Below are 23681 nucleotides of genomic sequence, written 5' to 3' on the forward strand. Positions count from 1 at the left end.
TTTAGTGGGGTTCCAACCAGTGATAAAAATACAACTAGAAGGAAGGCTTTCCGCAAGTTTTTTGTTTTTCGAGGGAGACAGACCAGCAGCAATCAGTTCACACCGCTTTGGGACCGCGGTTGACTGGAGAGACGGAAGGCGGGACGGAGGGAAGTGTAAGCGAGCGAGCGAGAGAGAGAGAGGAAGGGCCGACATGAGCCGAAAAAAGACGAAGAAACCCGGAAGTGAGCATCGTGTTTTATAACCAAAATAAGACCATTTTTGCATTACAGTATAACCTTATACCTCCAAAGAATATTAAAACTATCTAAAAATACAACAATCTCCTGACGCGCTAAAAAATAAAAAACAGACGTAATGTCTTTAAAAAGAAAATTTTCTTGACCGACTTTCGCCGGAAAAAGCCGAGATAAGCCGGAAGTGGGCGAGCGAATGAGGCTTAGGGCTGGACCTGTGCCGCTATTTGTCGAAACAAGCCGAACAAACCCGGAAGTGAGCAAGGGCAGCTTAGTGTATGTAGCGGTGTGCAGCGTTCGTTGCGTCTTCCTGTGTCGCGCTTTACATGTGCTTGCTGCTCTATTAGTGTCCGGTTCCACATTAAAATACATTTACTCGTCCCGATGTCTACTTTGTGCTATAACAAGGGCTGCGGGCAGCGGTTCGACCCTGACAACAACCCGGATGGTGAGTAGCTAACGTAGCTAGCGAGGATGACAATTCATCTGGAAAGTTCTACGAGCCGACAGGCCAAAAGTGGAGATCGCTTCGCTAATCGACGCAACTTAATTAAAAACTACCATCAAAATTATTTTCCTTTAAATTACTTTGAAGAGTTATTGCAGCATGTTGTCATACTTTATCTCGATTTAAAAAAAATAAACGCTGTTAGCAACTTTGTCCGACCGTTGCACACAACTTGGGCGCACAGAAAAGACCATTCAATGACACTTTAAATTTCAGCTATTGATTGCACCATTTACCGATGATCAGCCGGTGCCGTGAAAATAAATAAATTGCCATCTTCTCAAATTCTTGTTTGCATAGTTTTCCCACTACAAATTAAGCTCATCAAACCATTGTAAATAACAGACAAAGGTTAACCTAAGTAAACACAAATTGCATATTTTAGATTGTGATTTTAATTGGGGCGGTACGATTTAGAGCTTCCTGAATCTCGGGGGGAATGAAGATTATTTTGTGTTGATTTATTTGAGCTCATACAATAGGTAGCCTAAGTTTTTGGGTCCTCCTTGGTTGCTTTTTGTTTGTTTTCACTATTCCTCCAACCATTATTGCTGCTAAAACAATGCAAATTGTGGCTCTAATAAAGGTTATACAAACTAAACTAATTCCCCCTGGCAACATTAAACTTTTTGTATCAGGAAAGAATTTAACAAACAAAAACCCCATGCAAAAATGACTTCTTTCAAAAACTCATTTGAACAAACACTTTGAAGATAAGGGCAGTGAGTGTAGTCCCAAGACTTTGCATCCATCTGAGTTTGTGATTTGTTTTGCATACTTGTGAATTGGTTGGCGGCCTATTGTTGTCACGATGCCTTTGTTCTAGTTAAAATTCAATCAAGTGTCTGTCTAGTTTTGTGTGATTAAACACGCACACGTCTTCCTGTGTCTTCATCTGCAGAAATTCTGTGCAGGACTCGTGTCTAATTTCCATTTTAATTGCTTGCCACTTTTCATCACAGCGCGCTACATTGCAGTGCCATTACCTTAAGGCTTGATGGAGGACTGTGTGGACTGCCGAAAGGAAATTGTTGCTTTATTAGGTCACTCAAGCAATTTGGTACTCCTTGTGACTTTTAAAGAAGTTTTTTTTGGGGGGGGGGTCTCTGCAGGTGGTTGTACGTAGAACCTTGAATTACCACAATAAAGTTGCTATTTTACATGATAGAAAAAGCGTGGTAGTGTTCCTTTTAAGATAAAAAGTGATATTTTAGATGCCATAATTTGGGAATAAAGTTGTAATGTCACAAGGTGAAAGCTTTGGAATAATATTGGCCCTTTTCTTTTTTAACTTATTCAACTGGATTTTTTTTTTTCTTGCCAACAGGAAGCTGCACGTACCACCCCGGGATACCAGTGTTCCATGACGCACTGAAGGTACAAGCCCTTGAAAATCTTTACCTTGTGACGCCGCCGTTAACGTTGGTCTCTCCCATCTCCAGGGTTGGTCCTGCTGCAAGAGACGGACCACCGACTTTTCAGATTTCCTCAGCATCGCCGTAAGCTTGTGTTGCCGCTCACGCCGTCGGTGTGCGTGCATGTGCTTTTAACGCCACTCTCGTCTGGTGCCGGCAGGGCTGCACGAAAGGGCCCCACAACAAAGAGAAGCCCCCCGAGCCGGTGAAGCCGGACGTGATCTCGTCGGGAGAAAAGAAAAACAGAGATGATCAGAAGGCCAAATTTAGCGAGTACATCATCTCGGCGCCCAAACCCCAGGAGGCCATTTGCAGACCCAGGTTGTCCAACACCTTAACTTGGAATCAATATGTTCGCGTCTAAGATTGAAGAGGAACATTAAAAGAACGTGGTATTGATTGACTTAGCTACAATTATTATTTTTTTGTATTACTGCGCTTGTATATATCTTGATTAGTCTCACGAGGGAGTTTCAAGCCGAAATTATAAGCAGTCATACTATTGTAGTAGTTGTCTCGAATACAAAGTATTATCAAAAATTTTAGTTTTGCTTTTCCAAAGCTTCGTGGCTAATGAGATGTCACCGTGTGCGCGCCAGTGCCGACGAGCCTATGCTGAGGTTGCAGCACAAAGTGTCGCCTTCTCTCAAGCAAGCTCTGGAGAAGCTCAAGCTGACCGACAACTCGGAGGTGCTCAAAGAAGGTGAGAGCGCAACACTCCAGGTTGAAAGCACCCCTCGCTTCACCGAAGTACAGAGAGTCAACCGCGACTGGAAAGTTCAAAGAACTCTGCTGGGAGTTTGAACTCCATTTGTGTCGGGGAAGCTCAGTCAAAGTTGACGTTGATGCATGCCAACTGTCAGTTGAGAGAATTATTTCTCTGCGTGTCCGCACAGAGGACAACGGTGACGAGGTCAAGATCGGAACAGCCTGCAAAAACGGAGGCTGTACTAAAGTAGGTGGAACGATAGGTGAATCGTCGTATGTATCGAGTGCCAAGTGGGGTGGGGGTTCAGAAAAACTGAAGTGAAACTCACTTGTTGTCCCCCGCCCTTTCAAAAAAGAGCTACGACGGCCCGGCCAGTGACTCAGACGCGTGCTTCTTTCACTCCGGATTCCCCATCTTCCACGAAGGGTTGGTGGCACTCCACACGGAACATCGATTCCTGTAAAAAGAAGCAAGTATACGTTTTATTTCCACCTTTAGGATGAAGTACTGGAGCTGCTGCAAGAAGAAAACATCAGACTTCAACACCTTCCTATCCCAGGTGGGCTGCAACAAGGGCCAGCACTTGTGGAGGAAAAAGGATGAGGTAGGTACAACACTGGCATCATCTAGTGGTAGGCCATGAAAATCATCCCGAGAGTAGTCTGGGAATTAGTCAAGCTTCAATATAAAGGTACCACTGTCTATCTAATTCAAGGACAAGGTGGTGCCATGTCGATTTGACTGGCACCAGACTGGCTCGCAGGTCATCATCTCCATCTACGCCAAGAACGCCGTGCCTGAGCTGACCTACGTGAATGCCAACAGCACCACATTGCACATTCGCGTGGTCTTCGAAGGCGAGAAGGAGTTTGAGCAGGAGATAAGCCTGTGGGGGGTGAGTACGCAGTTTGGGGGGGGGGGGGGGGTCAATAAGCACCACCAAACGTCACTGTTGACGGCATCTTTTCAGGTGATCAACGTGAGCCAGAGCGCCGTCAACATGATGGCGGCTAAGATCGAGGTGGCCATGAGGAAGTCTGAGGCCATGTCGTGGGCTCGCCTGGACTTGCTGCCGCCCGCCGCCCCACCTACCCCGGACCACGAGAAAAAAGGCGAGGACGACAGCGATAGCAATGATGAATGATAAGACGTGGCAAAATTTTGGAACATCCGCAGAACTATTCCACTATTTGTGAACTTTTGAAAAGACACACAATGCAAGGCACGATGTCAATGCTGGATGAACACATTTCCGTTTGACTTTCAGCCCACTTTTTTTCCCCTCTCTCAACTCAGTCAAGATGTCAGTACTGGAAAAAAAATAGCTGATCATGTTTAAAGCCAAATAAAGTGTTAAATGTGAAAATAATTTTCTTGACCTTGAAGCATAAGACTGATTTGAACAAGTATTTCAGTGTCCTTCAGGTGGCAGTAAAGACAAAGAAATGTAGTTATTAGCAATGGCGTACTGAAGGTGCCTTAAAAGATCCCACAGCAAATTTTGAAAGAATAAAAATATAACTTTACCCAAAAGATTACAACTGGCTATTTTATATAAACATGAGATTTATGTTTATGACATGATGGCTTTTTTAACTCATAATGCAACTTTTGAACAATAATAGCATTACTTTATCAGTTATTTTTCCTCAGGAAAAAAGTAATCAAGTAATTTTTTGCCAAATCTTTGAAATACCATAACAGACCTTGTGAAATTTATCTCAAAATTAAGTCTTCCACCAAAACCTCTCTTGATCACAGCTGGAATATTTTAGTACTGTATTTCTGAAAGTAAAAAAAGTGTCATGTCATAATGTTGGGTGACCACGTTTCCACTCATCAGCATTGATTCAAGAACATTTCAAGTGACAAAGTGTTAAAGGAACTGAAAAGTTATTTGCACCTGGAAGTAAGCATGGGCTGAAATTCAATTGCTTTTACTCATGTAAATGTCTCTCTGTCCTCCTGGTGGCGATAAAGACAAGAAAATGCAGTTTTCAATGACAAAGTGCTATAATACTTGTGGATTCTCAAGTACTGTATCATTAACACTGACTAAGTGTTAAGACCAAATTGTGCAACAATATTGTTTGCAAATAATTTTAAATAAACATAAGAAAAAAAAAAAGGAAGTTTTTATTGTAACATAGATTGAGCCAGATTGAGGAAAGAGTGCACGTCTACCTAATGACTTGTTATCATCACATGGCCTCCGTGTAGCCACGAGTTTTGTTCTCTTCATCTCTCTTGATAAGAGGCTGTCGTTCCGGAAAGATACTTTTGCGGAACCGAGGTCGCGCCGGGACATGGCGCTTGACGTGGATGACAGTGACGGTCAGGACTGCGCCGCAGAGGCTGGCGAGCAGCAGCCACGGCCACATGGCACGTAAATCCTCCACGTAGGGCCGCAAGGACTCTGATAGAAGCGTGTCTGCAGAAAGGTTTTCATAAAAAAAAAAAATGAGTTTGAAGAAACGACGCATCTATCAAACACATTTTAAACAACAATAGCAACATAATCATGCCAACACACTTGCGGTCACAAAGTGAGGCAAAAACTTACTGCCACTCAGCAGGCGGGAGTACTCGTACCCCAGCTCTTTGCTGGTTATGAAGTATTCTCTGTTGGTGTGCAGGGGCAGGAAGGGAACCATGTGGTATTCGCCGTTGTGTCCAATGGGGGCGTTAGAAGTTGGGTACTGGGTCGGGTCGGGCCCGTGCCTCCTGAGCCACTCTTCATAAAGACTCAACACAGCAAATCAAAGTTACAATCATGGAATAAAAGAATTGTTTTTCCTTAAATAGAAAGGTGAGTTTTTCCAGCGAGTTTAGGTTCCACAAAAGAAAATGTGAATTTGTGCATGGTGAACTGGAAACATACGTTCTAACTAGTGATGGCAACGTTTTTGTCATCATAGGGGTGGGCGCTGGTGTGTGTGTGTGTGTGTGTGTGTGTGTGTGTGTGTGTGTGTGTGTGTGTCACCTGTCCACAAAGGAATGGTGAAGGAGGAAAACGGGGTCATTGGCTGATCCCTGCACAGAGGACATGGATCCATTCATGAAGATATGCAGAGCTGCGTGCATGCCCATTTGAATGCTGCTCCCCAAGCCCGTACGGGGGTCTCCAAATCCTGGAAGGTGGCAAACAGTCACACAGCAATATTTAAACAAAACTTTTTTTATTTTATTTTTTATTTTCATTTCGCCAACCTTCCATGGTGTTCCGAAAGCTCATGTTGGCGGTGCGGTCCATGGTGCCCGTGTCGTAATTGGTCAAACTGAGGGTGAAGGCGACCTCGGCGGAGGTGGGCAGACGCGGTACCCGGTTGCGATCGTGGTTGCCGGGATTACGGCGCAGCGGGCCTTCTGCTCGGGCGTCGCACAAAACGCCACGGGCGTTGTAGTCTTGCGCTTGGGAGCACAGTGACTGGAGAAGGAAATGGACAATGTCAACCCAATTAAATACCTCTAAAAGGCAACAAGAAATCTCTTTTTTTTTTTAACAATACAAACTCAAAGAAAAGCAAGCGCCTTAATGGAGGTAATAAATTACCCTCCAGGAAGAAAAAACTGAGCCAGGACTAAGCAGAGTTGGGTCCTGAGGGTCCCGCCCCCCCATAAACTGGTCCGTGCAAACGTCGCATCCCTCTGCGTCCCTCCAGTCCCAGTAAGGGATGGTGAAGCTGTTGTCGCCGGTTATCTTCCTGATCTCACGCTCCCAGTGCAGCAGGTAGACACGGTGCCATGGCAAGAAGCCGGGCGCCCAGTGGGCAAAGTCCACGTCGGCCCACACGTTTCCCGGCCCGCCGAGCAACGCGTCGCGGGACACGTAGTAGTGCATCCACACAAAGATGTCGTAGACTGACACGTTAGCGAAGGCGGGGTTGGAGCCGTTCTCCATCTCCCGGTAGGTTGCCGTGGCGACCACGTAGTCTCTGCTGGGCGTCTGCTTGGCCAGGTTTAGGTAGGACACCAGCTTGGTTCTCTCGGCTCGGGTCAAGTGGAACACGTTTCTCCTGAGGGACTCTCTTCTTTCGAGGCAGTTCTCCCCGAAGAAGCCGAACTTGCAGTCGGCGCAGCTGAACCCCATGAAGTTGCCCAAGCACTGGCAGGTTCGGTTGTAGAACACCAGGGGCCACCTCTCCCGGTCATCCACCCCTCTGAAAGGGTACTGAGTCCCGTCCGGGGTGTCCGCTACCACTACATCCTGGCAGAAACCCCGACCGGAATGGGCCCCGCACGCCGAGCCGTCCCCGTCCCAAGGTGGGCAGCACTCCTTGGCCAGCAGGGCCTGGCGGGTGGCACACGGGCGTGGGAACTGCTGGAGCCCCGGTGCCCAAAAGAGCGTGAAGACCAGCATGGCAGCCACACGCCACATTGCAAAAGGCCTGAAATGCGCTCAGTCACGCTTTCAGGCCTTAAATGTCTTTCCTAGAGAGACCCCTCCTTCCTCACTGAGCCCAGTCACATGCCGCTTGACCTCAAGATGAGGCTTTTACTGATGCCTTTAGGCCGTTCATAATCACTCGGACAGAAATGATTCAGGATGAAGTTGCACGGTTTGAAAATCATCAATGCTGCAAGAAGAAAAAATAAATAAAAAACCCCGTGGGCCAGTTTGAAATACAAAATTTGGGAGACATTCAATCGCTAGTCAAGTAAATTCTTTACGAACCCATTGAAACACAAAGTGAAAAATTCATTGTGACTCAAGTTGAGCAGAAAACTAACATAACTCATGACCACTCTACTCAAGCAAAACAAAGACACAATACAAGCAAGAAGACCACATCCCGAAGGTTTATATGGCCATGAGACTCGATCACAAACAATCACAAAACAAAACCTTGATATACATTTCTCGGAATTGCTGAATTGGATGCTTAAAGTCACATGACCACCAAAGGCAACTGCCACCTTCAACAAAAACGGACTGCCACAATGCACCAGCATCCCCGCCTGAAGTTGAAAAACATGCCATAAGCAAAGTATTCTTAGGAAGAACAAGTGATTCCTAGAAGACTCTTTGCTCAGAAGTAATTCGAGTCCAAAAGGTAGTCTAAGTCCATTCTGTTCAGTTGATGATGCCAACTACTGGCACAGAAAGGTACTACAGTACATCTCAACTTTACTCGTAAGGCCACATTGTAATGAAATACGGGTGGACGAGGTATCAACTAGTTCACTTTGAAAGGCTGTGCGCCTATCGACTCGCGCGAGCTAACCATTTTATCCCCCGGTGATGTGAGCTGATGAAGAGAAGACGTCCGTGGGTGGGAGGGGACGACGGGGGCGATGAAGACAGAGACACTTGGAGGGAGGGAGGGTGCGTGCAGGCGGGCGGGCGGGCATTCGCTGGTGCTGCCGGTGGTTGTGATGTTGCTACTAAACCTGCTCCCAGCAGGAGAGGCGATGCTTTGTCGTTAAGATTTGCTATTTCCGAGCGATGGAGACGCTCACATGCGCGTGGACTTCTCGGATCCTGGAAGGACAGCAGGTAGGTTAGAGGAAAGTTTGAGGGTGGCTGGCTAATCTTGGATTCCAGAGCAGTCCTGATCGATGCAAAACTACGGCGCAATGTTTTTCTTGATACATTTAGAGAACGTATAGTTAAGATCTTCCAGAAGGCTCAAAAATAGGCTTTCTATGCTTCATTTGCAATTTGCATGTTGATGTAATCAGCACCCTGATGTAACCGGCACCTGCACTATTAAAATAACAAAGACCAAAACGTTGAATATTCGACTCATCTCCATAAAATCATGAGGAACCCCACTGAGACTTGTTGGACTTCTGCCAGCGGGCTCCTCTTCAAACGTGCAGTATTGTTGATAGTTCCTTTCAAGTGATTCATTTGCAGGACGACAGAAGTTGTTGAGTGACAAAAATAAACAAATAAATTGACTTAAAAGCTGGTAAAGCAAGCAGCATACAAAGTTGATTGCAGTTCTATTTTTTTTTAAGAGAGTGGTTGTGTTACAAGTATGAAATATGTCGTTATAAATTAGAGTTGCATGGAAATCACAACAAGCAAACAAAGGAGATTCAAAGCTACACTCCTCCGTCTTGGTAATGAAAAGCGAGCATTGTGTGTATGTGCCACGCGCAAGCCCACCCCCTTCCCTTTTTATGTTTCAGCACAATGGACAGCGGTACGTTGTTTGCGTTTGTTTACATTCAACTGCGAAACAAAATGAACAATTCTGCTTTCTTTATCCTCGAATACTAAACAATTACTAGTGAGGTGTAGTATGTGGACCTCACCTCTGAGAAGATGGCGGCAGGCATGAGAAGGAACGCCAAGATGGTGTGGAGACTCGGCGCGTACGTGCGGCTGCTGGCGGCGAGCGTACTGCTGGGTGGCGAGCTGAGCCGACCGGGTTTGAGAGATCGGGTCGGGGTCGCCGCACAGAGCAACGAAAGACGGGTGCTGGCTCGCATCCCGGGCGACATCATCATCGGGGCCCTGTTCTCCGTCCATCACCAGCCGCCTGCAGACAAGGTGGGTATGGATGTCAGGGTTAAGTGCGACGTGACATTTGAATGGTGACCGCTCTCAGGTACACGAGAGGAAGTGTGGGGCGGTGCGCGAGCAGTATGGGATCCAGAGGGTGGAGGCCATGATGCACACACTGGATCGGATCAACGCCGATCCCAACATTCTGCCCAATATCACTCTAGGCTGTGAAATCAGGTAAAGCTTTAACATTTATAAGCTATAGCGTGAACGAGAGCGGCGCTAGGATAGACCCCAGAGGCACACCTCGGTATATCCCCGCAGGGACTCGTGCTGGCACTCGGCCGTGGCCCTGGAGCAGAGCATCGAGTTCATCCGGGACACGCTGGTGTCCAGCGAGGAGGAGGAGAGCCAGGCCAGGTGCGCCACACCTGGTGGCATTGCACCGGTGGCGCAGAGCAAGAAGCCCATCGTGGGCCTCATCGGGCCGGGGTCCAGCTCTGTGGCCATCCAGGTGCAGAATCTCCTGCAGCTCTTCAACATCCCGCAGATCGCCTACTCGGCTACTAGCATGACTCTCAGTGATAAGGTGAGGGAAACTTTGTCACGACGACATCGCTTTTTCGAGAAAAAGGAGCCTCCATCTTGATGAGTGTCCTTCCACCAGAGTCTGTTTAAGTACTTCATGAGAGTGGTGCCCTCAGACATGCAGCAGGCCAGAGCCATGGTGGACATTGTCAAGAGATACAACTGGAGCTATGTGTCTGCCATACACACTGAGGGTAAGAAAGTTCTCAGTTACCACTAGTAGCAATGGTCAATAGCCCCGCCCTACCACACGCAGGTAACTACGGCGAGAGCGGCATGGAGGCCTTCAAGGACATGGCGGCCAAGGAGGGCATCTGCATCGCGCACTCGGACAAGATCTACAGCAACGCCGGCGAGGGCGCCTTCGACCGGCTGCTGCACAAGCTGCGGGCGCACCTGCCCAAAGCCCGCGTGGTGGCTTGCTTCTGCGAGGGCATGACGGTGCGAGGCATCCTGGCCGCCATGCGCCGCCAGCGCCTGGTGGGCGACTTCTTGCTGGTGGGGAGGTGAGACAAGACGGCAAAGGGAGCTCATTCTCATCTTATACATCCCATCATCCATCCTTCACCATCGCCATGGAAACCAAAGGTACCGCTCTCTGTTCTTTATGCTGGCTCTGTTGTGCTTTGCTAAATGTGTTCAAGAGTTGGAGGGAAGAAGAGCGTGCGGAGGAGTGGAAGGGAGGGCTGATGATGGGGGGGGGGGGGGGGGGTAGCTGCCGGTGGGCGGAGGAATAAACGGCAAGTGAGGGGGTTGACGGAGCCGCAGGATTGGCCGCGTCTCCAAAGAAGGTGTTTTATTTTAAGGTTGCCGGGCGTTCTATAAATGCTTCTGCTCATTAGGAGACGCACATGTGGGAGGGGACGAAACATGTAAAGTAACCTTGAACTACATAGCCACCCCCCCCCAAAAAAAGCCATTCACGGATGTGCTGTGCAGCTTTTGTAAATCATGCTGTTGCTAGCGTGTTTGTAAGACAGAACGACTTCATCATCATCATCATCATCATCATCATCATCATCATCATCATCATCATCGCAGACGCCATCAACTAGCCAAGCGATGTTTTAAGACGTACTTAAGTTGGTGAATGAATACTTTTATTCAAAGTCTTGGCATCTCGTTTGACAGCTCTCGTGTCTAGCCGCGGTATTGGAGGTGTAGCTAACGAAGCGCCCGGTGAGCGCCGACTGAAAAGCACATGACCTGACACATTAAGTGAAGACCATAGTGGGACCGGAGCCAAATCAGCTCAGGTCTATTCTCATCGCTCCCACCGGACGCCGCTTGATTGCACCTCCGCACGCGCACGCCCGTTTCAAGAAATAAAAAGCAGCAAAAGTTTACGACGGCGTCCCGGAGTTACGCAAGCTTGGCGTGGGCGTCCATTTGGTAACACTTCCTCAGAGAGGCTACGCGCTCATGGTGAAAAGCACACGGGGCTCTGACTCTGATAGATTGAATCACTCCTGAAGCAAAACCCACGCACCCCAGCGCTCAGGGCAGCAACCACACCAGCGCCTGTTCCTACACCACCCACACGGGCGCGCACACACACACACACACACACACACACTTAACGTCAACACGGGTCAACTTGAAAGCAGATCTTTTTTTCCCGAGTAGCTACTTTTACCACAGCGGAGCAAACATCATCCAGTGTTCAAAAAGGACCAAAATGGGAAACCACTCGTTCACACTAAGGAGCACACTCGATGGAAATTGCCAATGTCATAGATTCAAACGTTCATTTGAAACCCAAACCGTGGCTTGATTCTGGAAACCTGATTAATTTTGAACTTTCAAACGCAACTCAATGTGTCCTTTTTTCTTCTCCCTGCTTAGCGACGGCTGGGCGGACCGCTACGACGTGACGGACGGCTTGGAGCGCGAGGCGGCGGGCGGCATCACCATCAAGCTCAAGTCGGCCTACGTGACGTGGTTCGACGACTACTACCTGAAGCTCAAGCCCGACACCAACCTGAGGAACCCCTGGTTCCCCGAATTCTGGCAGCACCGCTTCCAGTGCAAGCTGAGGGGAGTCCCGCAAGAGAGCACCGCTTACAACCGCACGTGCAGCTGTGAGAGAAGTTCCTGCCAGTGCCAGAAGGTGGAATGGAACTTTTATTAAAACGTCCCTTCCGCGCAGGGAGAGAGTCCTTGCGCCACCAATATGCCCAAGACACCAAGATGGGCTTCGTCATTAACGCCATCTACTCCTTGGCGTACGGTCTACATGCCATGCAGCAGGACCTCTGCCCGGGATATAAGGTACGAACGAGACCGGTCCGTTTGCGTGACATCACACCAAGTGGCGCTGCGGTCAACTTGACTGCGTCCAGGGTCTGTGCGAGGCCATGCGGCCCATCGACGGGCGTCAGCTTCTAAACTTCCTGATGCAAACCAACTTTACGGGCGTGTCGGGAGAAGTCATCCACTTTGACCAGAACGGAGACTCACCTGGCAGGTAGGACGAGGAAGTCGCTCGGCGCCGGACGGTCGAATGACAGCGCATTTGCTCCAGGTACGAAATCATGAACTTCAAGCAAATGGCCCGGGATGAGTACGCCTACGTGCACGTGGGCAGCTGGGACCAGGGCGGCCTGCGCATGAACGACGAGGAGATCTGGAGCAACGACAGCGACGTCATCCTCTCCGTCTGCTCCGAGCCCTGCCAGAAGGCACAGATCAAGGTGTTAGGAAACAAAATGAAATGACAAGTCAATGGATTTTGATCCTTCAAATCAATGTTTGATTTCGTACGATGTGGACAGGTGATCCGCAAAGGCGAGGTGAGCTGCTGCTGGACGTGCACGCCCTGCAAGGACAACGAGTTTGTGTTTGACGAGTACACGTGTCGCGCCTGTCTGCTGGGCTCGTGGCCCACCGACGACCTGCGTGGTAAAGAAACAAAAATACAAAAAAACCCGACGACGGAAATGTGCATGTTTTTTTTTTTTTCCTCGCATAGGTTGCGAGCCCATCCCGGTGCAGTACATTCGCTGGGGGGACCCGGAGCCCATCGCCGCCGTCGTGTTCGCCTGCCTGGGCTTACTGGCTACGCTCTTTGTCACAGCTGTCTTCGTCAAGTATGTTCAACGGGGGACGCAACGATTCATCGAATTTGAATCGAGATTGCAATGTTGTAGATTGCAGTTTCTAGAAAATAATCGCAGGAAATTGCAACATTGAGGGGATTTTATTTTTTGAGCCAACTCTTGTCTCGCTGTCATCCGATTGGCCGACAGGTTCTGGGACACGCCCGTGGTGAAGTCGTCCAGTCGGGAGCTGTGCTACATCATCCTGGCGGGCATTTGTCTGGGCTACGCGTGCACCTTCAGCCTGATCGCCAAGCCGCACCTCGTTTACTGCTACCTGCAGAGGCTGGGCATCGGCCTGTCGCCCGCCATGAGCTACTCCGCCCTGGTCACGAAGGTGCCAAGTGTCACTTCCTGCTTCTGAATCTTAACAAAAACTGATGCTGGTGGAAGGGCGATTGATAATCAATTTGTATTTTCTATACTTGCGCTCACCAACTCAATAAGCAACTCGATCTATTCTGGAACGCAGACCAACCGCATCGCTCGAATCCTAGCAGGCAGCAAGAAGAAGATCTGCACCAAGAAGCCTCGCTTCATGTCCGCCTGCGCTCAGCTGCTCATCTCCTTCCTGCTCATCCTGCTGCAGCTGGCCATCATCGTGGCGCTGCTCGTCATCGAGCCGCCAGAGGTGGGCACCATGAACGTCGCCGATCGCTCAAAGCGGCTGACACGTGCCGTGTGCTCTTTAGGTGGTCCACGACTACCCGAGCATACGTGAGGTGCACTTAATCTGCAACCTGACCACTCTGGGAGTGGTGGCGCCGTTGGGCTACAACGGCCTGCTCATCCTCAGCTGCACCTTCTACGCTTTCAAGGTACCGACGCGCGCTCGGTACGAGTCGTCCAGAACAATCTGCTGAACTTTGCTTTTTTTCTCGGCGCAGACTCGCAACGTTCCGGCCAACTTCAACGAGGCCAAGTACATCGCCTTTACCATGTACACCACCTGCATCATCTGGCTGGCCTTTGTGCCCATCTACTTTGGCTCCAACTACAAGATCATCACGATGTGCTTCAGCGTTAGCCTCAGCGCCACCGTGGCGCTCTGCTGCATGTTTGTGCCCAAGGTAAACGGCACCGCCGCGCCGCCCTTAACGATCGCCTCCGTTTTAGCGCTGACTACGCCGTACCGTCAGGTGTACATCATGCTGGCCAAGCCGGAGAAGAACGTGCGCAGCGCCTTCACCACGTCTACGGTGGTGCGCATGCACGTGGGCAACGCCAAGAAAGCTACCAAGGCGGGCAAGACGTCCAGCAGCATGGCCAACCTATTCAGGCGCCGCTCGTCCTCGCATGACAACACCAGGTGAGGGCTAAATCTTGTCAAAGCATTTCAATGTCAGTATTTCCAGGAACTAGCCACATCCTGCTTCACCAGGCAGAATGCAGAGAAACTAAGGTGGGGGGGGGGGCACGCTGAACAAAGGTGACCTCATTTTGGTCGATCCTTTGGGAAATTGTTTTCTCTTTCGAGGAAAGATGAGTAATAATGAAGGGGACTGTACAATTACATGGAAGGAGAAAAAAGTGGGGGGGGGGTGGTCGCCAGTAAGTAGAACATTGAAGGTTGCAATCGTTTTGTTCCCAGCTCCAACGGAAAGTCGGATGCCTGGAAGCAGAACGAGCGCAGCTACAGGCCCAACCTTTGGAAGAGGATGACCTTTCACGTCAAGAAGAAGGACACCCCGGACATCAACCAGACGGCCATCATCAAGCCTTTCTCCACGAGCGGCGGCGGAGAGGCGGCGGCTACTTTCGAGTCGCAGTGGTTCCAAGACGGAAACGACACCAGACCGACGGAAGCCGAGCTCCCTGCCGGAGACATCAGCGTGGTCGGCGTGGGCGAGCTCGGCATGATGTGCGGCCCGCTAGGGGGCGCTACCGTCATGGAGCAAATCAACTGCGTGGTCAACAGCTTCAACCGGCTGGACGTCGCCGCCCTGTCGGCCGACGGCCCCGCCGTGAAGCCGGCGCACCACGTGAGGGACTCGGAGGAGCCAGCCGCACTCGCGCCGCCGTCGCCGTTCCGGGATGCCTCGCTCAGCTCCGAGGCTAGCTACGACGCTTGCTCCTCGCGCTCGATGTCTGGCGCCTCCGAGGCGGAATACGGGCAGCTGCTGCGACACTACAGCCAGAGTGCTTCCTCTCTGTAAACGACCAAACTTGTGGTGCCTTGAAAAGAGTCAGTTAGAAGATGGTGTTTTCAGAAATTGCCCACATCATTTCGGGACGATTACCATTGTCAAACATAAAGAGACGAGTGAAAGGAAAATGAGTAAAGATGGAGGCAAGGATTTTTGTTTTTTTCACCTACTCTGAACCTTCACATTCCAAATAGAAATTTGAAAATAGGTCGCAAGAACTATTACCTTTAATGTGTACATTAATCATGTTCATATTTGTTTACCGTTGATTTAGGGTGACTTTTTTCCAGGGACCAGAAAGTGTTTACAGCTGAATTTCTTAAGGTTGTTTTGAATACAACGGAGCGAAGCACTGTAAAACATGAAAACATAAACAGTCTTGGTTAGGTGATGTCCACGTTAAGCTCATTTTTTTTATGCTACTATTTGCATCTTTGCGTGCATGTTTTTTTTTTTCTTTTATGGACGAGAAGTTATTATTTTTGCGAGCTCAGAAGCAAACATTTGCTCAGCTCGAGGACAATTTGAATGTCGTTCTGTTTTAAATGGACCAAAAAGCACCTCAGGACTGATCGTGTAGCAGAGTGCTGGAATCTTGTTATTAAACGAGAAGTTGGTTTTGTAAAATGATTAGCTAACATTTTGAACTTTCACATTTTTGGGGGTCAAATAATTCTCTCGTTTTAGTTGTTGTCTTTTTTTAAAATACAGAATATTTAACTGTAGTTATTTCTATAAGTAACAAGAGTCCATATGTGCTCGTTCTACTCACCAAAGCCGGACTAAAATTTTTCTTTGACCCCAAGACGCAAGATTTGTTGAATTAAATCTTATTACTAATATTTAGTGATTTTTTTTCCTTTCTTAATCTTTAGGTGATTGTCATTTTTCTTATGAAATTATTTTTAGGATTTACAGTTTGTGTGTTGCTGCATGTTGACTGTATAAACGCGCACACACAAGCGTTGGTGCAATTTTAAAGTAAAGTGTTAGCATGTTGCTTTATATTCATGTTTATTCACCAATGAGTTAGTTCTACTCAAAAGCAATTTGCTTTGAATGTTTATTAAATTCGGTTTAGTTTACACTGAGTGATTGTGTAAATAAAGTTTTAGTCCATTTGAATACAAGTGTATTTAATTACGATTCATTACCGCATTTTGGTTTCCACAGTCAATCGTGTTAGCGAGGGAAAACCAAATGTTTCAACAAAAGTTTCGAGTCTCACCCATGGATTCAAGCAAGGCTTTAGGGTCTCTAATTTTGGTTTCAAACCGGAGTTGTGTGCTTCCGAGCATATTTATGATGCAGATTGTCTTCTGTAATAACCGCAATTAGCATGTCAACAGGAAGCAGAGGAGCATACGCTCAGCTTGACGGGGGCCGTCCCTGCGGGGCCACAACAGGAGTCGCCGCGTCTCTGCCTGCGCGCCCAAGAGGGAGAGAGCACGCGCGAGTGTGCATGGCGAGCCCCGGCAAGGAGCATCTGTACAAGGTGCTGGTGATCGGCGACCTGGGCGTGGGCAAGACCTCCATCATCCGCCGCTATGTGCATCACACCTATTCGCATAACTACCGCGCCACCATCGGCGTGGACTTTGCGCTTAAGGTGTTGCGCTGGGGCGCCGACGAGACGGTGCGCCTGCAGCTGTGGGACATCGCTGGTGAGTAGAATCCACGCACTGTACAGGTTAGATGAATTTTACTCTTATGTGTGAGACTTCCTCAAATTTTGACTTTTTTTGTAACGGGGGTAAAAAAATGTAAGAGCGCCGCACGATCATGTGAACGCAATCATGTGGGGGACGTTAAGAGTTATTGTGAAAACAAATTAAAAGAAACAACAACTCACAAACATTTTAAAACCTATAAACTTTGGATATTGTCATGTCAACAGCAACAACTTCTACTTTCCCAAACAACCGAATGTCAGCCCGCTTCGCTCATGTGAGACTTGCGAATGTCCATTGTTGGAACAAAAAGTATTTAGCGCGACCAATTATGTGACACAATTGATGTAACGCGCACGCACGGGTCACCAATGTGCTCTTTGTCTGGCTTGCGTGAAGTATGACAACCACGTCGGACGCATGGCGCGCATGTGACCCTGCGCAATGAAGAACAAGTAAAATAGACTCGTTTTGTACGTTCCGATACTAAAGTAATAGTTTATCGGAGAAAAATAAATATGAACGGACATGTACATGCCATGGGGGATGTACAGCAGTTGTGGGGTTTTTTTTTGGGTACGTAAAGGAGGAAGTGCAGGGTGCACATCCTGTCACACGGCAGCCAGTGATTCAGCTGCTCGCGAAATGTCACGGCGCAGACAGCAAAAACCTGCTCTTACACACACAAGCGGTTCTTGTGCAAATAGTCATTGTTAGTGTCAACAAGCACGGCCTGTGTGCACTGCAGGAATGTGCTTAAACGTCAACAATGACGACTATATTGCGTATTGTGTGGAATTATGTGTGTCCGCATGTCACAGCTGGTCAGGAGCATTTTTATAACATGACGTTCGAGGGCAGCCAAACAAAATGCAACTTTTTCCCAGTAAAAAAATAAATTAAAAAAATCATAAAATTACAACCCCGAAGTGGGGCTTCGTAATGGTTGTATTTTTAGGAGAGTCAAAAGTTTTTATTCCAAGAAAAAAAAGTATGAATGGGTAAATTTTCCCCAAATATTTTTTGCATTTGTTTGTATTTTGCACCCAGGCCAGGAGCGCTTTGGCAACATGACGCGGGTTTACTACCGCGAGGCGACGGGCGCCTTTATAGTGTTCGACGTAACGCGGCCCAGCACCTTCGAGGCGGTGCTCAAGTGGAAGGCGGACCTGGACTCAAAGCTGACGCTGGCCGACGGCCGCGGTGTCGCCACAGTGCTGTTGGCCAACAAGTGCGAGCATGGACGCGTGCTTTCCACCAACGGCCTCAAGATGGAACAGTTCTGCAGGGAGCACGGATTCGCTGGCTGCTTCGAAACCTCCGCTAAGGTTGTTACACCTTTGATGTTTTGCCAGAAACAGCACAGTATATTTTAAAATGATTTTGAAATGATTTCAAACTTTTAAGTTTTAAAAAAAGCCAAAGATAAAGCTAATCAGGGATCTTACTGTTCTTGTCGCAGGACAACATGAACATCGACGAGGCGGCCAACTTTCTCGTGAAGCAAATCATGGCGAGGGAGCACGTCTTCTTGAGGAAAGCCGCGGCACCCGACACCGTCACGCCGCGGCTCGACCAACAACGTCGCCAATCGGACACATGCACAGGATGCTTCAAGTGAACTGAAGTAGCCCCTCAAAAAACTCCATTTTGCACATGCTCTTTTTGTTAGATTAACTTATTTGGCATATTTTGACAACTGACGTATCAGCAGTACAAGTATAGTTTCACTCACATGGAAATTCTTATTTCACACATAAGAACTACACAAACGAAAGTCAATACAAATTGTAACAAAATAAATGGAAATCAAACAAATGCAAAAGTTCAATCCCAAGTGACCTGAACAACTATGTGCTAGATTTTAAACTACTGCTGTAACATTGTCATATTATTTATATTAATTTTTATTAATTCTTTTATTTGGTGAGCTGCCATACTACTAGTGTGGTGCTAGTAGTAGAAAAATAAAATTCATCTGTTAATTATAGCCTTTATTTTAATGACAACACTTTAATGAAATCACTTAACTATTTTAGAACGACGGTCAGTTTAGTTATTTTTACTGTACTACCATCAATTGTATTTCATTTTTCAGTTTTCAAACTCATTCAAATCTGCCTCATTATTCGTTTCGTATTTAAATGCGTTGTGAGAAAATTCTTTTAATTCTCATGGTGCTCTAAGGTCTTTTTTCTAACCCATACTAATCCTACCTAATACAGCATTTCATCTACATTTTATCTGTACTGTTGCATTACGTTTACTCCGCCTGTATTGGGTCAGGCTAACATTTGCTATGCTAATATTACCGCGCGTCGAAAAAGTACTTTTATTTTTACACCATACCCTGTAGTCGGCTGCTATTTTAAACGAGAACTACTACTTAAACACGTTGCTAAATAGTACTGGGTAGAGAAAGTACTGAGAAAAGGTCAATTGTGCTTTTACACGAGTACCTGAAGTCGCTTACTTTTTTTTTTTTTTTTTAAGAAAAGCTAAAGTTGTTAGCACGGCGAAGTGTCGCCGTGTAGTTCGAGACTATTTCAAGTTATTTCTAACATGCTAAGAGCTGGAATGCTCACATTAAGCAAGATGGCCATCTAACCCGGGTACAAAAAGCTCTTAGACAGGTCGACGAGGTCATAGCAACAGTCATTAATCGCATTACTGACCTTTTTCACGCTGAATTGTTCCGCCATTTTGACAAGGATTGGGATCCTCTCACGCACAAGCACGTTTGACGTAAAGACCCCACCTGAATGACATTTCAATTAAGTGGATTACGTCACTTCAGTCTCGGGATTTTAGCGCCCTCTTGTGGCATATTGTTCGCATTGCATGCCCTTAAAAGTGATGCGTTTAATGTTCACACGGAATTGTGGCACTTTGCGTTTTTTTAGCCACTAAAAGAAAAACAAATGAACATTTCAAGTGTATACTCAAAATATGTGAATATATAAGTCACTACATCTCAAGTGTTTCGTGTGTTTTGAGAGAAAAAGAAACACAAACAACGTTGGCACCAAATACAATAATTTCTCATTGGATCATCTTGAGTTGCTATTTTTACACATATGAACGGCGTATTTGAGTGAAAATCTGTACATATTAAAACGTATAAAACTTGCCAATGAGTAAAGGTTGACAGTAAAACGCGTATAGCCAATAGAGAGAAAACAATAGATGTAAATAATGTCAATTCCAGACTCTTGGCAGGACATTTTGGGTGGCAGCACCTGGCTGGGGCAAATGATCATACAATACTATATAATGCTGGTGTTCACGTCCAAACGTGGTGAAGGAAATTATTAGTGTATAAAAATAGAAAATTAGGACGAGAAAAAAAATATGTACTTGCATAAGTCTTCATGCCTCTAAATGTCCTCTAAATGTCCTTCAGTCTCAGCTTGAGTTGAGAAAGATGAGGAAGGAGTCAAGAGTAAGGCGTCTAAGTGTGACGCGAGGAAGCATTGGGGGTCGAGGTGTTGCAGCTGGTCTGGTCTGAGGTTTTGGGCTTCTCCGCAGATGCGCTGACTGAGCGTTGAGACGCTGAGGCAGGTGGTGGTCTTCTGATGATAAAGATGATTTTGCTCCACCAGGAGCTTTTGGCGCTCGCACTTCTGAGGCAAGACAACATCAATACATACTTGTCGTGTTACAGTTATCACTGAAGGATAAAAAAAAATCAATCAATAAATAAATAACCAGTTTGTTGATTTCCTCCTGCAGGTTCGCGATGCACTCCAACTTCCTCTTGCGGCAGCGCTGGGCGGCCAGCCTGTTCTTGCTACGCCGTCGAATATCGTTGATCACGTCCAGCTGTTGGCGTGTCAATGCGTGCTGAGTCAGCAGATTCTGTAGGTCCACGCGGCTCAGACGCACAGCGTAGTCCAAAGAGAACGGAAGATCAACCTGATGCACACACACCTTCAATGTGTTTACTGGAGATGAGCACACAACATCAATATGTACTTCAAGAACAAATATATAGTACTTAAAAAAAAGTGTCATGAACATAAACACAGTAGTTTAGCACAAACAATCTGAGTGGTGGATTGACTTGACGATGACATCATCAAACCACGCCCTGACTACCAATGTATGCACGCTGGACTCTGAGCGCACACACGCATCCACATTTACTAGTGAAACATTAACTTGTTGCCAAAGCAACCCACTGCAAACATTTGTAAATGAGTTCCCGAGATATCTATGACTCAACGAATCATTTTAAATCTTTTCCGTGCGTCATTTTGACGGACAGAAGTTGGGCCTGAATGAATAGCGCCCTGTTCTCATCAATGCTCACCTGTCTGGCCCGCTCTCTGGGGCACCATTCTCCCTCGCCATCAGTCTCCGAGTCGCCGTCCTCACCCGAGTTGAGGGATGACAGGCCTGACTGGGAAGCTCCTTCGCTCTCCGATAGTGCGCCCCCCTTCCACGGCAGTCCGCCCGGGTCAGAATTCTGTGCCAGGAAGGTGCACTTGAGGTCAACCCGGAGGCAGTTCTGTTGAGAGGGGCCTGGGTCAGCCGCTCCGTCCGAACCTCCTGGAGCTTCATTATACAGTGTGTCATCTAGGACCAAATTGGGACCACAAGAGAATTGCTCTCCTGGTCCTTTTTCTTCGTGTTTTGTAATGTTGGTTCCAACCCCTTGATTTGCATTTTTTTGTGAAGATTTCCCGAGAAGCGGGGATCTGGGATTGGTAATAGCACTATTTGCTGCAAACTCTGCTCCATCTTCATGTCCAACAGAAAATGTTTTTCCCGGTGTTTGTTCTTGGTCTTTTGTGATGTGTGTTTTCTGATGTGAGGGGACTGAGTCAGACCTGTGATTCTTGTTGGTGTTAGTTCCTGTTCCCAGTTCCGCTCCATTCTTGTATTCTTCGTGACCACTACTTGTTCCCTGAAGTTGTTCTTCATCTTCTGTGGTAGTGTCCTGATAAGAAGGGACCGAGTCAGATCTGGGACTCACATCGGTACCATTTCCTGGAAGCCGCTTTATGTCCTTGCAACCCGTTAGTGTACTAGGACTTTGTACAGACTTGGTCACACGTGAGAACCTTGTTCCTGGTAATTGTTCTCCATCTTCTGAGGCAGTGTCCTGATCAAAGGAGCCAGATTCAGATCTGGGACACTTTTCAACATTGTCACCCTCACTTGCGCAATTTCCTGGAAGCGCAGTTGCATCCTGGCTTCCGTGAATTTCTGTTGCTTGATCTGAATCACCACAGAAATTGCTTCCTTGTCCTTGTTGCTCTTCAACAAAAGCCTCGTTCCATCCGCAATGTTTCTGGGGTGTCTCTTTCCCACAAGCCAACTGAAATTTGCGATACTTGGGCCCTCCAACAGGCTTAACTGAAAATGTGGTCCTCCTGTCATTCCCCTGCGGGCCACTAGGTGAAGCCGATTCCCACGGCACCGGTTTGACGGCTTTGTGTTGAGGTTCCTCATCCTTACGCTCTTCCTTTTTTATACAGCACCTCCTCCTCTGTGATGGCGGCAGCGGTGGGTCTGACTTGAATTTGGGGAGAAGGAAGTCGAAACAGTCGAGGTCAAGGTCTCGGAAGCCCAGCGTCGATGCCGCCTGGCGGATTTCCAGGATGTCGTGCTTACTGAAGACCAACTCAGACGTGTAGGCGAAGGTCAGCAGGGGCTCAAACCCACCCACGGTCACCTGAGGAACAGGAGAATATACGTCAAACAAATATTCAAACAGAGTATTTTTCATATACATTGTTCAAATTTAGGTTCTCGATGAGCTCCAAAGAGAAACAAATCAATCCATAATCATTGTAGGTGTGCCTAATGTCCGGTAAGCACCCTCCCACGGGGTAAACAACGTGACGTCATCTTCAGGAATACAGCTAGCGGAAAAATGACAACTAAGTGACGTCATTCTTAGAAAAAAAAGCATTTTTATCAATTGGTCAATTAATTTGGTACACCCTCCAATGACATTCAATACAAATCGTACCTATTAAAGTGGGTCAATGAGCGCACGTGTCCACCCACTGGGGTAAACAAAGTGACGTCACCTTTCCCAGTCCACTCACTCAAGCAGCTCTCACCTCGGGCGGCAGGATGACGTCATCGTCGTTGTCCTGCTCGCGTTGGAGCCTTACGGCAAAGTAGTCGCTGCACGAGGCCATCACGGCACGGTGGGCGTGGAAACGGTGGCCGTCTACCTGCACGGTGACGTCACAGAGCGTGCCGCGCAGCCGCAGCTCATCCAGACGCTGCAGCACGCGCGCCGGGTGAGCCGCGCACGCGTACCTATACGAAGGCATCTGCGAGCGCGCACGCACGATAGACGTCACGACAACTTTAATCATGCACAACAAATGGTGAAATGTAGACTAGAAATAAGATACGCTTACCTGTTCGTAGTGTCGTGCAGGTTCTTTGGAGGTTTTGACGACTTTGGGACAAGCTAAGCGAGCTTCACACACTCATCTGTCAAAGTGTGTGTGTGAGGGAGGGAGCTAGGATTGGCGTGTGTGCGCGGGCGTGCGTGTGTGTGTGTGTGTGTGTGTTGCAACTGCGCTGACTCATGCTGATAAAAGATGAGCAAGCATGTTTTCCCGTCCCACACGTTCCCGCCCTCCCCCCCCCCCCGCTCTCTCTCCCTCTCTCTCTCTCTCTGCTATTGCACTTCCTGGAAAGACAAGCTCATTTTGACAATAAAAATACTGTATTATAATCTTCAATCCTAAATTAAGATTGTTTTTCAATTATTTCTACTAATTATTTCTACTCGTATACAAGCTTCACACACTAATCCTCAAAATGATTAAGAGTAAAATATTTCACTGTCTATTTTTCTAAACTACTCAAGTAAATCAAGTTT

The 23681-nt window shown here is 47.5% G+C and overlaps 6 protein-coding genes across 9 annotated transcripts in view; 3 read left to right on the plus strand and 3 right to left on the minus strand.

Moving 5' to 3' along the window:
* Positions 1-2267, minus strand: part of fat3b (FAT atypical cadherin 3b) — a 41954-nt gene extending 39687 nt beyond the window's left edge. Inside the window, exon 1 of the mRNA XM_085936152.1 lies at positions 2146-2267. The gene's annotated coding sequence lies outside the window, so the exon portion shown is untranslated. The remainder of the gene's footprint in view (positions 1-2145) is intronic.
* chordc1b (cysteine and histidine-rich domain (CHORD) containing 1b) lies at positions 60-5008 on the plus strand. 2 transcript variants are annotated; one of them, XM_085936180.1, is made up of 10 exons: positions 60-224; positions 2072-2121; positions 2187-2243; positions 2320-2480; positions 2759-2862; positions 3056-3114; positions 3224-3294; positions 3367-3472; positions 3584-3763; positions 3839-5008. In XM_085936180.1, the coding sequence occupies exons 1-10, from the start codon at positions 194-196 to the stop codon at positions 4010-4012; spliced, it is 993 nt and encodes a 330-aa protein (XP_085792306.1). In that variant the 5' UTR covers positions 60-193; the 3' UTR covers positions 4013-5008. The 2 variants fall into 2 exon arrangements, with proteins under 2 accessions (XP_085792306.1, XP_085792307.1); XM_085936181.1 differs by lacking the exon at positions 60-224 and adding an exon at positions 455-684 and having other exon boundaries at positions 3839-5007.
* On the minus strand, positions 3243-9242 carry LOC147043072 (tyrosinase-like). Its single transcript, XM_085936187.1, has 7 exons — positions 6422-9242; positions 6079-6295; positions 5852-5999; positions 5432-5613; positions 5053-5299; positions 4772-4833; positions 3243-3325 (listed from the first exon to the last, which is right to left on the minus strand). The coding sequence occupies exons 1-5, from the start codon at positions 7244-7246 to the stop codon at positions 5070-5072; spliced, it is 1602 nt and encodes a 533-aa protein (XP_085792313.1). The 5' UTR covers positions 7247-9242; the 3' UTR covers positions 3243-3325; positions 4772-4833; positions 5053-5069.
* On the plus strand, positions 9143-15167 carry grm5a (glutamate receptor, metabotropic 5a). 2 transcript variants are annotated; one of them, XM_085936170.1, is made up of 18 exons: positions 9143-9370; positions 9429-9562; positions 9650-9914; positions 9993-10107; positions 10170-10419; positions 11759-11994; positions 12063-12184; positions 12256-12380; positions 12438-12606; positions 12688-12814; positions 12885-13002; positions 13162-13348; positions 13484-13642; positions 13704-13829; positions 13899-14081; positions 14151-14320; positions 14603-14972; positions 15009-15167. In XM_085936170.1, exons 1-18 carry the CDS (start codon positions 9143-9145, stop codon positions 15165-15167), a joined length of 3243 nt encoding a protein of 1080 aa, XP_085792296.1. The 2 variants fall into 2 exon arrangements, with proteins under 2 accessions (XP_085792296.1, XP_085792295.1); XM_085936169.1 differs by having other exon boundaries at positions 14603-15167.
* Positions 15168-16602: 1435 nt separating this feature from the next.
* rab38b (RAB38b, member of RAS oncogene family) lies at positions 16603-18868 on the plus strand. The gene is made up of 3 exons (XM_085936182.1): positions 16603-16822; positions 17879-18156; positions 18291-18868. The coding sequence occupies exons 1-3, from the start codon at positions 16621-16623 to the stop codon at positions 18447-18449; spliced, it is 639 nt and encodes a 212-aa protein (XP_085792308.1). The 5' UTR covers positions 16603-16620; the 3' UTR covers positions 18450-18868.
* Positions 17386-23664, minus strand: LOC147043075 (transcription regulator protein BACH1-like). Of its 2 annotated transcripts, XM_085936177.1 has the most exons (6): positions 23212-23664; positions 22903-23121; positions 21141-22508; positions 20537-20743; positions 18277-20451; positions 17386-18166 (listed from the first exon to the last, which is right to left on the minus strand). In XM_085936177.1, the coding sequence occupies exons 2-5, from the start codon at positions 23119-23121 to the stop codon at positions 20206-20208; spliced, it is 2040 nt and encodes a 679-aa protein (XP_085792303.1). In that variant the 5' UTR covers positions 23212-23664; the 3' UTR covers positions 17386-18166; positions 18277-20205. The 2 variants fall into 2 exon arrangements, with proteins under 2 accessions (XP_085792303.1, XP_085792302.1); XM_085936176.1 differs by having other exon boundaries at positions 22903-23664.
* Between the last annotated feature and the right edge of the window lie 17 nt (positions 23665-23681).

The sequence above is a fragment of the Syngnathus leptorhynchus genome, chromosome 17 (assembly GCF_054491065.1).
Source record: "Syngnathus leptorhynchus isolate UIUO chromosome 17, UIUO_Slep, whole genome shotgun sequence".
NCBI classification, from domain to species: Eukaryota; Metazoa; Chordata; class Actinopteri; order Syngnathiformes; family Syngnathidae; genus Syngnathus; species Syngnathus leptorhynchus.